The 13,298-nt window shown below is 36.7% G+C and overlaps 1 protein-coding gene across 4 annotated transcripts in view; it reads left to right on the top strand.

The window, feature by feature from the left end:
* Positions 1 to 10,129, top strand: part of PKIA (cAMP-dependent protein kinase inhibitor alpha) — a 45,309-nt gene extending 35,180 nt beyond the window's left edge. For all 4 annotated transcript variants that reach the window (XM_074898808.1, XM_074898807.1, XM_074898804.1 and 1 more), the window contains 2 exons: positions 2,387 to 2,564; positions 7,586 to 10,129. In XM_074898808.1, the coding sequence (XP_074754909.1) occupies positions 2,414 to 2,564; positions 7,586 to 7,665 (231 nt within the window). In that variant the 5' untranslated portion in view covers positions 2,387 to 2,413 and the 3' untranslated portion in view covers positions 7,666 to 10,129. The remainder of the gene's footprint in view (positions 1 to 2,386; positions 2,565 to 7,585) is intronic.
* The last annotated feature ends 3,169 nt before the right edge of the window (positions 10,130 to 13,298 follow it).

Genomic DNA, 13,298 nt, shown 5'->3' with positions numbered 1-13,298 from the left:
TTTGTAGGAGTGATAGCTATGGTGACTTTGGACTGGTGCTACACTTACGAGAAAATCCAAGCCCGTACATTGATTACTGTCAGGTTTTGCAGTTCCTTTTTTTTTTCAGGCCAGTTGCAATAACAGGCATGAACAAATATTACTTGTGTAATTTTCATTTAAAATCTTTTATCTTCTGATCTTGCTGGATGATACTCTTCAGTGAACAGGTCAGACAAGTCTGAAAACTTGTGCTGTTTTTTTACCTTATCACAACTGTCCTCACTCTTTCCCTTCACCTTTGCAAGTTATATGCTTCACTACTACATGGTTGATTTATTTGGCATTGTGATGCCTGCACCTTGGGCAAAGAACAAATGGTAGACTTCTCATTTACTTCAGTATTCCTAAGTGTTTTAAGAAGAGGATGCTTCCTGGGAGGAAACGCACATGCTCTTAAGAAAGTTTTTGTTATTGAGAGGCACTCCACTGTTTTATGTGTGTCAGGCAGGCTTTCAGTCAGTGCTGACCTCTTTCCATTCTCTAGGTGTTTGTTGTTAGATTTTGTGGGTAGATTTTTGGTTTGGGTTTGGTTTTGTTTTTTTCAAAAGCAGTTTCCTGTTTCATACTGGTTGTTCATAGGAGTAAAATTATCCTGTCAGCCATTCAGCATTTGGCATGGGACACCAAAGCTTGATAGCAATGAACTTCTTTTTAAGTCAGTCAGTCTTGCAATGATACTTGATATAGTTATATTTAGACTAAATAAAATATGGTGTAGAACCCTTTTCTTGGCTTCTCAGACATATTGTATGTACACCCTCATAGAGCCGACTGAAGGTGGGGAGGTGAGGACTGGAATGAAGATGAAGAATGGACAGGATTTGTGAAGTTATTCAGAGTTAAGGGTGGGGAAGGCTTGACAGTTGTCTTTTATATATCTGTTTTTAAAATAAGGTTTATTTTAAAAAATTAGGGTTTTTTTCTTTTTATTTAAAGAGAGAAAGCTGATTCTCGTGCTGCAGTTAGTGTTTGTGATGACTTCAGGGGCTTCTTCAGTGTCCAGCAACTGTGGAAGATTTCTCACTGTATGCAGCTGTGCAGTGTTGCCCTTATGGCAATGTCCTCTCTCTGCAGCATGCAAAATCAGAGAAATACTTCTTAGAGATTAAAGAAGCATACAACTGTGGGGGTGCTTGTTTTGTTTAGTGTTTCCTTAGTGCTTCTTTTCTTTGGAGTTACTGCTGTAGCAGAAAGCTTCCCTGATTGCCCTACTACATTCAAACATAAAATGTGAGGGAAGCTACATCTGAAGCATGGTATGCTAACTTTTTGCAGGAAACCTTAGATGAGTACAAACAGAACTACAGTAAAAGCAGTGTGATCAGCAAGCAAAAGCACCTCCTCCTCCTGCCCGCCCCTCACCCAGTCTCTGGTTACACTTCTACAAATTAAGAAAAAGAAAAAAAATTGCAACAGGTTAGAGATACAGCAGATACTCTAGCAGGGATGCAATTGTTTCTCTTTCTGAGGTTGAAATAGGAGTTTGTTATATCTTTGGCAGGTCTTGTGTTAATGCACATCATCCCATTATTCCATAAAAAACATGAGAAATAATTATTTTCTAATGAAGTTCTGAGTTTAGTTTGTATCTATAGATAGATAGATAGATAGATAGATAGATAGATAGATATCTGAGTGAAGTTTATATCTAGCTTACAGAGTGGTGTTTTCTAACCTCTGCATTATCGTTTAGCTATTCTGTTTGCTCTGTTAGCATGTCTCCACTGTTTCAGTGACATTATGGTAATGCATTTGCTTTGGTGCAGCTACCACACCAAAATAAATTAGTTGAGTCTGAAGAGGTCTATACACAATGCCAAAACTAATCATACTAACAGAAAGGAAAATACACAAAACATAGCTGTGCCTGTGTATGAGCACAGTGTTCTGCATGCAAAAAGCATTATCGATTTGTACTTTTTTATTCCTTACACTCTGCTTTTTGTGCAGAAAAGAACTTTGTTCCACCCCCTACCTACCTCCTACTTTCCAGCTAATATTAAAAGCAGAGACAGCTCTGTAAAGAAATTATGTTGCTGAGGTCATTGCTTTTATAAAGTACTCACTAGCACTTTATGAAATATGAGAAATGAAGTTGTTTAAAATACTGTTGAATACAGATTGCATAAAATCCACACACTTCTTTTGCTTTCTGCTCAGTTTCTTCTCTAATTTCTCCAAATTTTGAGACTGAGGCATCTTCTTTTGCTACTTACTGCTTGAACAATCTACTCCACAATGAGAACCCTTTAAGTTCTTCTATTCCTGTTCCATAACATCATTTGTTTGATGGTCTAAGTGTTGTTTGGTTTTTTTGTCTTTTTTTTTTTTTCCTCCCATCCAGGTACTGCTATGTGGATATTTGTTAGCAATGACTGATGTGGAATCTACATATGCAGACTTTATTGCTTCAGGAAGAACAGGCAGAAGAAATGCGTTACATGACATACTTGTGTCCTCTCCGGGTGGGAACTCTAGTGAACTAGCCCTAAAGTTATCAGAACTTGATATAAATAAAGCAGGTGAGTACATTTTGGTCTTTTATTGTATTTATTTAAAACTAAAATGAAAAGAGTGGTACACAAAACGTGGTTTTGTGCACAGATTATTCCCTTGTCCCTCAGCAACAAAAATACTTTTTTCAGATCAGCAGGAGTTGCCTGCAATAAGAAGTCCAGATTTCATAAATGGAAAAGGTGGTTATTTACAAATGCAACATACTACTGAAAAAAGAAAAGTCATTCTGCAGTGAGTGCCTAGTGGCAGAGTCCATATCAGGACAAATTTTATGGAAAATCAAGTATAAGGAAGTCTTTACTAAGACCCAACTCTTCATAATATCCTTTAATGGAAGCTCTCTGGTTTGAAGCTTGTAGGAGAAGCCATGTGTCTGCTTGAAAAGGTTATTGTGGAGTTTATTTGTGTTTTGAGCTGCCAAAGGACAGAGCAATAGCAATGCATTGTTTGTTTTAGTTGGATCTTTGTTTCTGGGTAAATTGTCTCTCCCATTTCTGCTGATACTTTGTACTTCTTTTAAGGTGATTAGCACTAATGCAATCCTAAATCTTACTTCACCTCTAATATTATCAAAATTTTTAGTTGGTTGTGCACCTTCAGCTGAGAGGAAGGAGGGACAGTGCATATAAAAATAGTAATATGGCTGTGTAATTACTTTCATGTTATGTGGGAGGGGGTTAATGAATGGATCTTAGAGATATTTTAAAACCCTTTTCGGATCTTAGGAAAGAAGTTTTATGCTTATTTTAGTAATAGCAGAAGAAAACAAGTGTGGCAGAGAACAAACCTGACAAGCAGCTGCCCTGTCTGTGCACGTATTTTTCTCAGAGACAGTGGCTAAAGTTCTGAGAGGCAGTCTTGTCACTGGACAATCAGATGTGGACAGTGTGACATTTGGGTGGTTGCAGTGCTGTTTGGATGGAGGAATTCTTTTTTTGGCTTTCAGACTAATACACATTCTAAGTAATTTCTCTGCAGTTGCCAGTTTGGGGCCTATAGTTTCCAGATGCATGCAATCCCAGCTGGGCAGGGCCTCTAATTTTTTTTCTATTTAAAAATAAAAGCTTTATTAGTATGTGTGTCTATTTATTTTAATATGGAGATACATGTAAAATGTTGGAAAAATATAAAGTGGCATTTGAAAAGCATAATGCCAACCTTCCTTCTTGCTTTAATTTTCTCTAGTCTCAAATTTACACTTACCAGAATTGTCTTTGATCTTGTCCACTTAGAAGATATAAACAATCCCTGTTTTTAAATTAAGCTGTTGGAGTGATTGTAAGCCAGAATTGTCTTCATTTGTGAGCCATAAAAAGGATGTGACTTTGTGCCTGTAATGTATGTCTGTATGCATTTTGTACATATAGTTAGCTCTGCAGTGATGAGAATTTTAAATAATTGTTAACCTAATTTTTACTACTTAATTGAGGAGCCTATTTAGTTTTTCTTGGAGACCTCTTTTGCTGATTGGGAAACTTAATCATTGCAGAAAAGTGGACAGAGTTGCTCATAAAATTCGGTAGCAGATACACAAAAATGCCTGCATACTTCTTCAGGAAGTTACACAGTTTGAATGAGATACAATGAAAATATGTTTAAATACTGTATTATTAGTACACCTAGGTGTCAGATAAAAGCCTCCAAACCACAAATATTGGAAAATGCATTGTATTATCATTCATATGAGCATTAGTGTATTATCCCATTATGTCTTTCCAAACCAGAGAGAGGCTAAAAAATACTTTGCATCCCAAATTCCAGTTCAGAATATACTAGTGCTTGTGGGATGCATATATGCATCACATGTGACAGGATTATGAGGAAAACATGTTTGAGGATTAAATCTTATTTCTTTCAAGGTGCATGTCAAACAATTTATGCTAAGTACTATGTAATTATACAAACAGATATCAAGTTTCAATTATTTTTTTTCTTTTATTCATATTAGAGCTGTATGCATTTTCTTGCAAAAGCTCAAGTATGTTTGCTTTCAACTGCATGGAGTAATGGCAGAGTAGGGTAATGCGGGTTAAGAAAAAAAAAAGACAGTAAATTATAAAACTGTAAATTATAAAAATGTAAATTAAGCTACCCAAGCATATTTAGTACATTCCCTTTGAAAAGCCTGCATACACATTTCCTGTAAAGAACAGGAACAGCTTTGGCAGTGAGGCCTTGTTCAAAGGCCGTATTTTTTCTGTCATGTACTATTTGATGCCTGAAGTGAGTGCTAGTTAATCCCTTCATTGATGAGCCAATGACAGATAATCGAGAGTTTACTGAATAATTATATATTATACATACAATTGGTGTATAAGACTCTCCCTTCCAAGCAACTGTTCCAGTGTTCTTTGTCCATAAGCAAACAACCTGCTGTAGTATCTGTGGAATGGACATATTTACCAAACTTCAACATACAGGTTCCAAGTACTCTGTGGCAATGCATTTTATCTAAATTTAGCAAAAGCAACACTGTGTACATGTGATAAGTAGAAAACTGCAACAGAAATAGTACAACAGAAGGCAAAAGAGAGATTTTAGGGAAATCAGCAGGTAGCTCACCTGCTCAAGTCTCTCTCAAGGTAGCCAGTGCAATTCTAAGAAACTTTATATTCAGATCATCTTACAGGTGATTGTAGCTAAATAAAGTAGTAGCGGAAAAGTATAATTGAGAATGAGGACCAGTCTCTGCAAGTCCAATCTCTAAAACAAACCGTCGGGTTTTCTAGAGGTCTGCAGATACACTACAGAACGCAGTTTCACTGCAAAAGTGGAAAGGAGATTTCTTTGTAAAAGTTGTCCTGGAGATAGTAGAGGCTTTGAAGTCATACAAAACTGGAATGAAGGACTGATTGTAGAAATTTGTGATTAAAAATTATTTTAGTTCATGGTAGAAACGTTTTAGGTGTAAGCATTGGGAACATGTTACAGGAAGAAAAATCAGTTAAAAGCTGCGCATTAGCAGAACTAGTAACCGTTGCAAGCTTACCAACTCACACAACTGTATTATGGCTTACAGTATCACATTATTTGGTTTGGGGTTTTTTAATGCTGCCCGTTGGTTTTGAAATGCTCTGTAAGAATTGCAGCTCTTAAGAACTTAGAGCCATCATGTTCTGAATGAAGAACAGTTCAAGAGTGTTCTTAGGCAGTTTTGGGATTCTCAGAATCTAGAAGCTAAATTATTTCCATAAACATGTTTTAAGGCCTTTGGGAGGAAAGCTCTGCTGCAGAAAGACTTAAGTCCGTAGTAGCAAGACAGTGTATCATAGATTAAATGGATTTACACTAGTGAGTTATCTCAGTTAGTTGAGAAAATCTTTTAAGCAGTGGTATATTAGAAACTTGGTGCTCTTTCTCTGAGTCTTTGTGCACTGTGTTTAACATTTAGGTAGTGAAATGTTTGGACTTTGTGTCCAGGATGATTTTTCTCTTAAACACAGATACCTTACAAGTTTTTTTTCCTCTTCAGTTTTGTCTTTTTGTTGTTGTTGTTCAGGGTTTTTGTTTTTTTAAATAAGATTTTTTCAGGAAAGCTTGACTTGCCCAGATAGTCTGACGGATATTAAAGACTTCCTACCTGTCAGAATAAATGGACTACAGAGCAGGCATAAAGGAATAAAACAATCAGATTCCACTCATCTGGACTTTTGCAGTATCAGAACAAATGTAGTAGGCTTTGTAGAATGTGTTTGGACAACTTGGGGAAAAGAGATTTCTGTCCAATAGGAAATAATTGCATGTGGATCCTTTCTGATAGAATCCTTTGTAATGTGGGAGATAAAACTGAGAAATAAAGAGTTTCCTGAAAAAGTGCCTTGAAAAGAAATTTTCATTTATTATTCAACCTATAATTAACAGAAAAAAACCTCACTGTTTGATAGGTTAATCAACCTTCCATACAACTTTTCATCAGGTTAAATTTAATAATTACCAATACCCTCTGAGGCATTTTGCCACCTAAATACTCAGTGCATGCACAAAACACAGCTGTCACATCAGAGCTTTTTGCCATGTCCTTTGCAATGCAAAGAACTTTTTTTTTCAATTAGCAACATGACTTCTCTTCTATATAGAAAAGAGAAGGTATTTATGGTGCAGATGTACAATGTGATCTGAAGTGGGGAAGCAATAAACATCTGTATTGGGAAACCTGCCTTTATTCTAAAGATCTATAGATTAAAGTTAAGAGGCACTATTTCCTCTTTACAACTGAGTCCATGAAATTTTCTTCTCTTAACTACTGTATCAAGCCAGTCCAACACAAACTACTCAAAATCTTTGCAAGATACAAGAGACATCATACATATTATCAGTATTCCTTACCTAACAATATTTTTATTATGTACCTATAGCTAATTAGTCCAGTGTTCAGGGACTTCTGTCTTTCTTGCACTTAGCTTCCAGCTGTCTGAACCTGTTAGGTCTTTAATTATTAGGTGAAATACAATACTTTGCATATAGGCACTAATAGACCAATGGCAATGCCTTCTTTAGAAGGGCTTTTTGAGTTGTCTGCTTACTGCGCACTCTTAAAATGTTTTCTTTTCCTCACATCATTCTGTGGTTCGCAGTGAGACAGCTTGACTGAACACTGTGGGGCATGGTACTGAAAAGGGACACAAAACAAACACAGCTTTAACTTGGTTTTATTGAAGTTGCATCTCTTTATGGTAAACTCTGTTCAGACTTGGGGTAATGAGGGGTTTTTTCTCTTACATTGTCATAGTATCATAGTGAATAAATTGTCAAAAATACCCCACTATTTTTGTTAAATTCTTTCATTTCTAGCTACTTTACTTACTATTTAAAATTATAGTGGTGATTGCACCTAGGAATTTGGTTCTGAAGGTGTCTCATGAGATGAAAAGTGTGTCTATTTTAGTAGTAAAAGGTTTCATATTTAATGCAAGATTTCAGTTTCTTTTTACTTTTTTTTGAGACTGGTGGATGAACAGTTAGGGTTCTGGGAGCAAGACCTCTTTGTTTTAGGGTGGATCACTTGTCCTTTTCTTGTATGTTATAGAAGGAGAAGGAGATGCACAACGCAATCCAACTGAGCAAACCGGGGAGGCCCAAGGGGAGGCAGCAAAGCAAGAAAGCTGACATCCCACTTTGACGGATTGGAGCAGCTGCTGGATGCTTTCAGACTACAAGAGCATGCTGGAACAAATTTGTTTCCATGAGCAAGCTGGTGGAAAAGAAAGTGCATGTGTCTTCACTGCTGGAACCCACTCAACACAATGCTAAAAATGGGGGTACAAGCTGTGGCAGAAGACAGAATTTTCTCTACCTCTGTCATTAGCAGTGGTTGAACATGTATTGATTTCTTGGGATAGTGTCATCAGATGGATCCCTTCATAATGACTACTTGATGGGAACACTTTTAAAAAAGTAGAACAGATAAATCTTGTAGCAAATGGCCTTTGAAATGTCAGAGGATCTAATTGTGTATCTTAAGCAAAGGCTTGTGTGATCCTCGGAGTTTAAAATTCTCTGGCCAAAGTGTTCACCCATTAAAAGAACTGTAAAGAAAGCACTGTTTTTAGAACTTTGCGTCTGTTTTACAGCTCTGTTATTTACAATGGTTTTTGTATTGTACAACTTAGATGCTCCACACTGCCCTTCCTCAACTGCTTATGAAGAATATTTCTGTTACTGTGAATTTTTCTACCACGCGTTTTGAAAGGGCTGGTTTTTTGCATTATGTGGTGATGTGCACATGATAGATTTAAAACGTCAACTGCTAAATTGATTATGCCTAAACCTAAATGACTCAGCAACACTAATTTGTTACTAGATGAGCCTTCAAAACGATTTGTTAATGTGAATACTTCAGCGTGTTTTGTGTCCTTGGTACAGTTTTGCCACTTGCCTGTAGTTAGTTGCATATCAGAGACTCAAATTGAATCTTTTATGTTATTTTTCGCCATTTTTCTAATTTTGCTCCCAATTTCTTAAACTTTCTCTGAGATATTTTTTTAAAATGTTAGTCCAAGTATTTTATTGTTATGGTAGTTTTAAGAATACCTTTATAACCTTATATGGGTTAAAATTCAAACAGATTCTGTGGTGCTAGATGTTTTCCTGGTTCATGTTGTTAAAGATGGGCTTTGTTTACACGTGGGAGAATAACTGGCATAGGTTACTGCCAGGTATGTATTCCAGAATGAGTTTTAGATTGCAGAATAGTCCAATTTAGTGGATCATGGGCTGGATCCAGACAGAAGGACTATTTTTTCTATTCGTTGCCTTTGCCTCAGTTGATCAGGCTGTTGAGTTTGCACAGCCAGTAGCCTGTTACTGATGGACCAGGTAAAGCCAAGTGCTAGTAGCTGCTACAGCAGCTTTTTAGCTAGGAGGTGGAAAGGGAAGTAAGAGACTTGACATCTAGCACCCAAAAGACTGGATTTTTCCCATTTCAGCTATTCCAAAATGACAATCCAAACTGGACCTTCACTGAAATACCAGGATAGCTCGTATACCCCATCGAGGGGATTACAATATCTATAAATTAATAACCTGTTCTGCAGTAGCTATGCTGATTGTTTTCCTTTTCCCCATCCTGCCCCAATAGACAAGGCCATACATGAGGCTGAACACTGCAAAATGGGGCAGCCACACCTCTGTGTGACGAAGGTGAGTAGAGAGTGACTGACTAGTAAACCATGGCAATCACATAAGCACCAATCACAAAGTTAGAAATTTGTTCTATTAACAGAAGGTGATGTCACTTTATATATAGTATATATATTATATATATTTTTGTGTTGTTGTTGGTTTCAAATGTAATGCACTTTTTAATGTTTGTAAACTTTTACTAATGAATAGTGTGATTGCTTCCTAAATATATTAATCATCAGTTAACAAAACATCTTTGTGGCCACAGCTGTTTGTTTCTACCATATGTATCATAGTACTTGTCACCTGAAATTCTTTTGTGAGATGTGTGAAGAAAAAAAACCACTTCTGATCAGTATTATGAGCTCATTTATTAGTGTTAATAAAAAACAAGCCAGCAGTATGCTTGTGGCTCACTAGTGTAATATGAACTCACCTTTTATTGTTTGGAAGCTGAATGCCTCGTTGTCTTATTAGCTGTCAAATGCCCTATCTTCTTGGTAACAGAAGTAGTCCATTTGCTTTGAAAATACTGTTACCCTTAAACTAATTATTTATTCATTTGTTTCACTTGGTGTTCCTTTCAAAGTTAACACATTATTGCTGAGCTTTTTTTGTTTTAATTATTACCCACCCACCCCCCACCCCCCTTGCTCTTGCATCAAGTCTTCAGGCTGAACTGATTGCCCCTTTGTCATGGATTAGTTACTGTCAATCTAGCACAAACACCAGAAGGAAATAAATTTCTAGGGCTTTTTGTATTGTTACTTTATTGATGATCCATGAAACATCATCAATAAAAAATGTCACAGAAAAAGGCAATAGTGGAATAAGTAATTACAGTACATTAAAATGTTGGTTTTCCTTATTTTCCTTCAGTGCTTTTTCAGTACTTTCCTTCTTAATTCTCCTGTGTTGTGAAATAAAATTCATTTCAGCCTTTCCTCTCTATTTTGTACCTGTTTCTTCTATTTCTCCTCTTGTTCTCTTTTGGTCGTGAAACAATTATGGAGGCCTTTGCTGGTTTTTTAAACATATCTCTCTGTGATGGAAAATGGCATTGTTAATTTTAGTAGAGTAAAAGGCTATTTATGTTGCTTATCCCCCAAAAGTGTATGAGTGCTTGCTGTATGGCTTGAACTCTGCTTGCTTTCTTTGGGATATTTCTGTAACATCTGTAAGCAAGCCTCACTTTATGTAAATGTGTGGTTAGTCTGTGCCAAATCACAGCACTGTATCTTGAGTACAACTATTACCCAAGCAATTTCAAGAGAGCTAGTTCAAGTATAGTCACACCTATACTTCTGTGTAATTGCATCATATAACAGGGACACTGATGTGGCATCAGACTTTGGTTATTTTTCCCTTTGTTAGTTATCTTTTTCAATAAGCCTGCCACTCTCACTTCTGTTTCAGTATCTCATTTATATTTTATTGTTCTCATGATAGGTAAAATATTTGTTTGTTTAAACCAGGATTATTTTAGAAAGATCTCTACGAAAGCTATATATACTCAACGAAGTTAGGTCTGGACTATCAGCTTAACAGAATACTCCTTAAAGGTTTGGTTTTGGGGGGGGGTGGTGGGGGTGGTGGTGTTTGTTTTACTGTCTCTTTAGTTGTCTGTTTTCAGTGCCTCCTTCATCCCGCCAGCCCCATCACTTCAGAAAATAGTCTCTGTACTCATGTTCTTGTTGCCCATAATAAAATCTGACTGTGTTTGCAAGCATTGCACTTGCATCATTTAGATTCTCCATCCACTTGAAACAGAAAGGATATAGAAGTAGAATTGAACAGAGATACTGGCGTTTCTGTCTTATGCTTACTTCCATTAATGTTGTCCACATGCTTCAAAAAGCTTCTATTAAAAGAGAGCAGCAAGCACGCACATACCATTCTTTCATCAAACTGTCATTTTAAGTGAAAAGTTCAGCATGACCTTTCATATAGCAATTAAATAAATATGAAAAAAAGTCAGTATACCTGCTACTTGTCCCTGATATTTCCCTTGCTATGTTTTTTTCAACAATATTGAAGTGGGAAAAAGTGTATCCTAATATGAATGACAGGTCCTGAGGAGTTAGATTTCATGCAAACGGATAATGAAATTACCTGGTGCCCGGAAGGAGGTGAGCAACTACCAAAGTGGTTAAATGGGAACTTCTACAGTATGAATGCCTTCCTCAGCTAAACAGTGAAGAATTCCAGGTGTGCTAAATGTTTATATTTTATGTTTCAGAAATATCAGTGAATTTTGTACAAGGAAAAGACTGAGAGCTGCTGTTGAGACTCAGCACAGTAATGTAACCTCAACTTTGACAAAGTTTGCCTTACCTCAGCAGTATTCCTGGGTTAAACTGCTGTGTTTTTGCTGACTTGTTTCTTTGTTTTCTCTGCCTGTCTTCCTGGCTGGTTTATTTTCTGTCCTGTGCTTCCCTCATGTAAAATAATACCTGAGAAATATATGCATATGGAGTGCTGTATTGGATTTTCTGTATATTTAACTGACTGAAGTGTTGTAGTGGAAAGGTTGTTTCTCTTCATCTCCTTGATCCATGCAGAAAGCGGAATCTGCTTCAAAGTTCTCAGCACAAGAGAAGCAATAGAACCAGGAAGAAAGTGTGAATTCCAGAAGATAGGCCAGCAATATGAGGAGGTATCTTTTCTTAATAATAATGCAGGTGGAGCCCCATGCAGGAAATAAATAGCTTTCTCTGTCATATGATGGACAGTCAGGATGTGTTGGTCAGCTAAAAGAAAGATAAAAGGTGATCTTTTGACTTCAGAACCAACTTCAGGTTTTCAACAGTGCTCTAGAAAAGAAGCATAAATCTGTGGCCCTTATTCTTGAGACAAATGAGAATCACCAGGTTCTAATGAGAGAGAATGAAAGATTTCTTAGGTAGCAGAATACAGGAATCTCTGTGGAAAGCAGAAACTTTAAACAGCTATGAAAATGATAAATGAGGAATGTTGTCACTGTTCTCTGAAGACTGAGATTGAACTCCATTCTTTCCTGCAAGAGCATAAGGACAGACGTGGTCAATATGGATGTTTGGTACATTTCCGCTATTACTTTATTTATATAACATACTGCCAATATCTGAGATAAAATAATGGTCAAACAATGGTCTGAACAAAAATAGGATAACAGGGTACTGAATCAGTTCCTATTGTTGTGTGACAAATCTAACTGAGTTGACAAAATATGAACAAATCTTAAAAGCGGAGAGTAAAGCTAAAATACAGTGCACTCATGCTGACAAGAAGCATCCCCATCTTCTGAAAGCAGCAGGACTTCGTGCTCTACCCTTTTCACTGATTCTTACATTATGGCTTGGAGCTGCTGATGTTTTGGGATGGAGGGCAGGACAGACTTGTCAACTGATGACATGTGTGTACAAATGATCTCTTGGTATTTTCAGGCAACACGTGCTTCAGGGCCCTGAAACCAAATGTTTATAAAGACCAATGCTAATGATGACGTGCTTATGAGTTCATAAGTAAGGTTTTAGCAAATTAGCTATCACAATATTTTTTCAATACTATTTGCTCTTAAGAAATTCTCTGGTGTTGATCTGTGAGTGTAATGTAATAGGTGGTGGCCTGATACAGACTTGACCAAGGCAGATCCTAGTGAATGCTCCCAAAATGTCTGAGCCAAGAATATTAGCAAAAAATCTACATGCACTAGCAAAGATAGATGTTAACAGTGTTTTGTAATTGTGCAATAATAAATCTATTGTATCAGTGGTTAATCAGTTAATGCTTAGATCTACTTCCATGAAAAAAATACCTTTTGATCCTGAAAAAGTAATCAGTTTTTAACATACAAAAGAATGAGAGATGAAATAAAAGTAACTCAGCAGTAATTAATATGAAATAGTGACACATTGTCTGAGAGATGGATGGGAGATATTTGTAGGGAGATCAAATCTTGAGCAGCTCCACAAGCCAGTATCAGGGGATTAATGCTACCTATCTTTCAGTCAGTACTAGTGTAGCCCAAATAATGCATGTGTTAGCTGGTGAGTTGATCTATCCTGTATCTGTTTTGTTGCATTAGCATGTAAATTAAGTTTCATTGTGTTCATCAAAGATGGATATTACAAACATAG

Source organism: Athene noctua, chromosome 2 (assembly GCF_965140245.1).
Source record: "Athene noctua chromosome 2, bAthNoc1.hap1.1, whole genome shotgun sequence".
NCBI lineage: Eukaryota > Metazoa > Chordata > Aves > Strigiformes > Strigidae > Athene > Athene noctua.
Note: the sequence above shows the minus strand (reverse complement) of the source record. Positions and strands in the feature narration are given on the sequence as shown.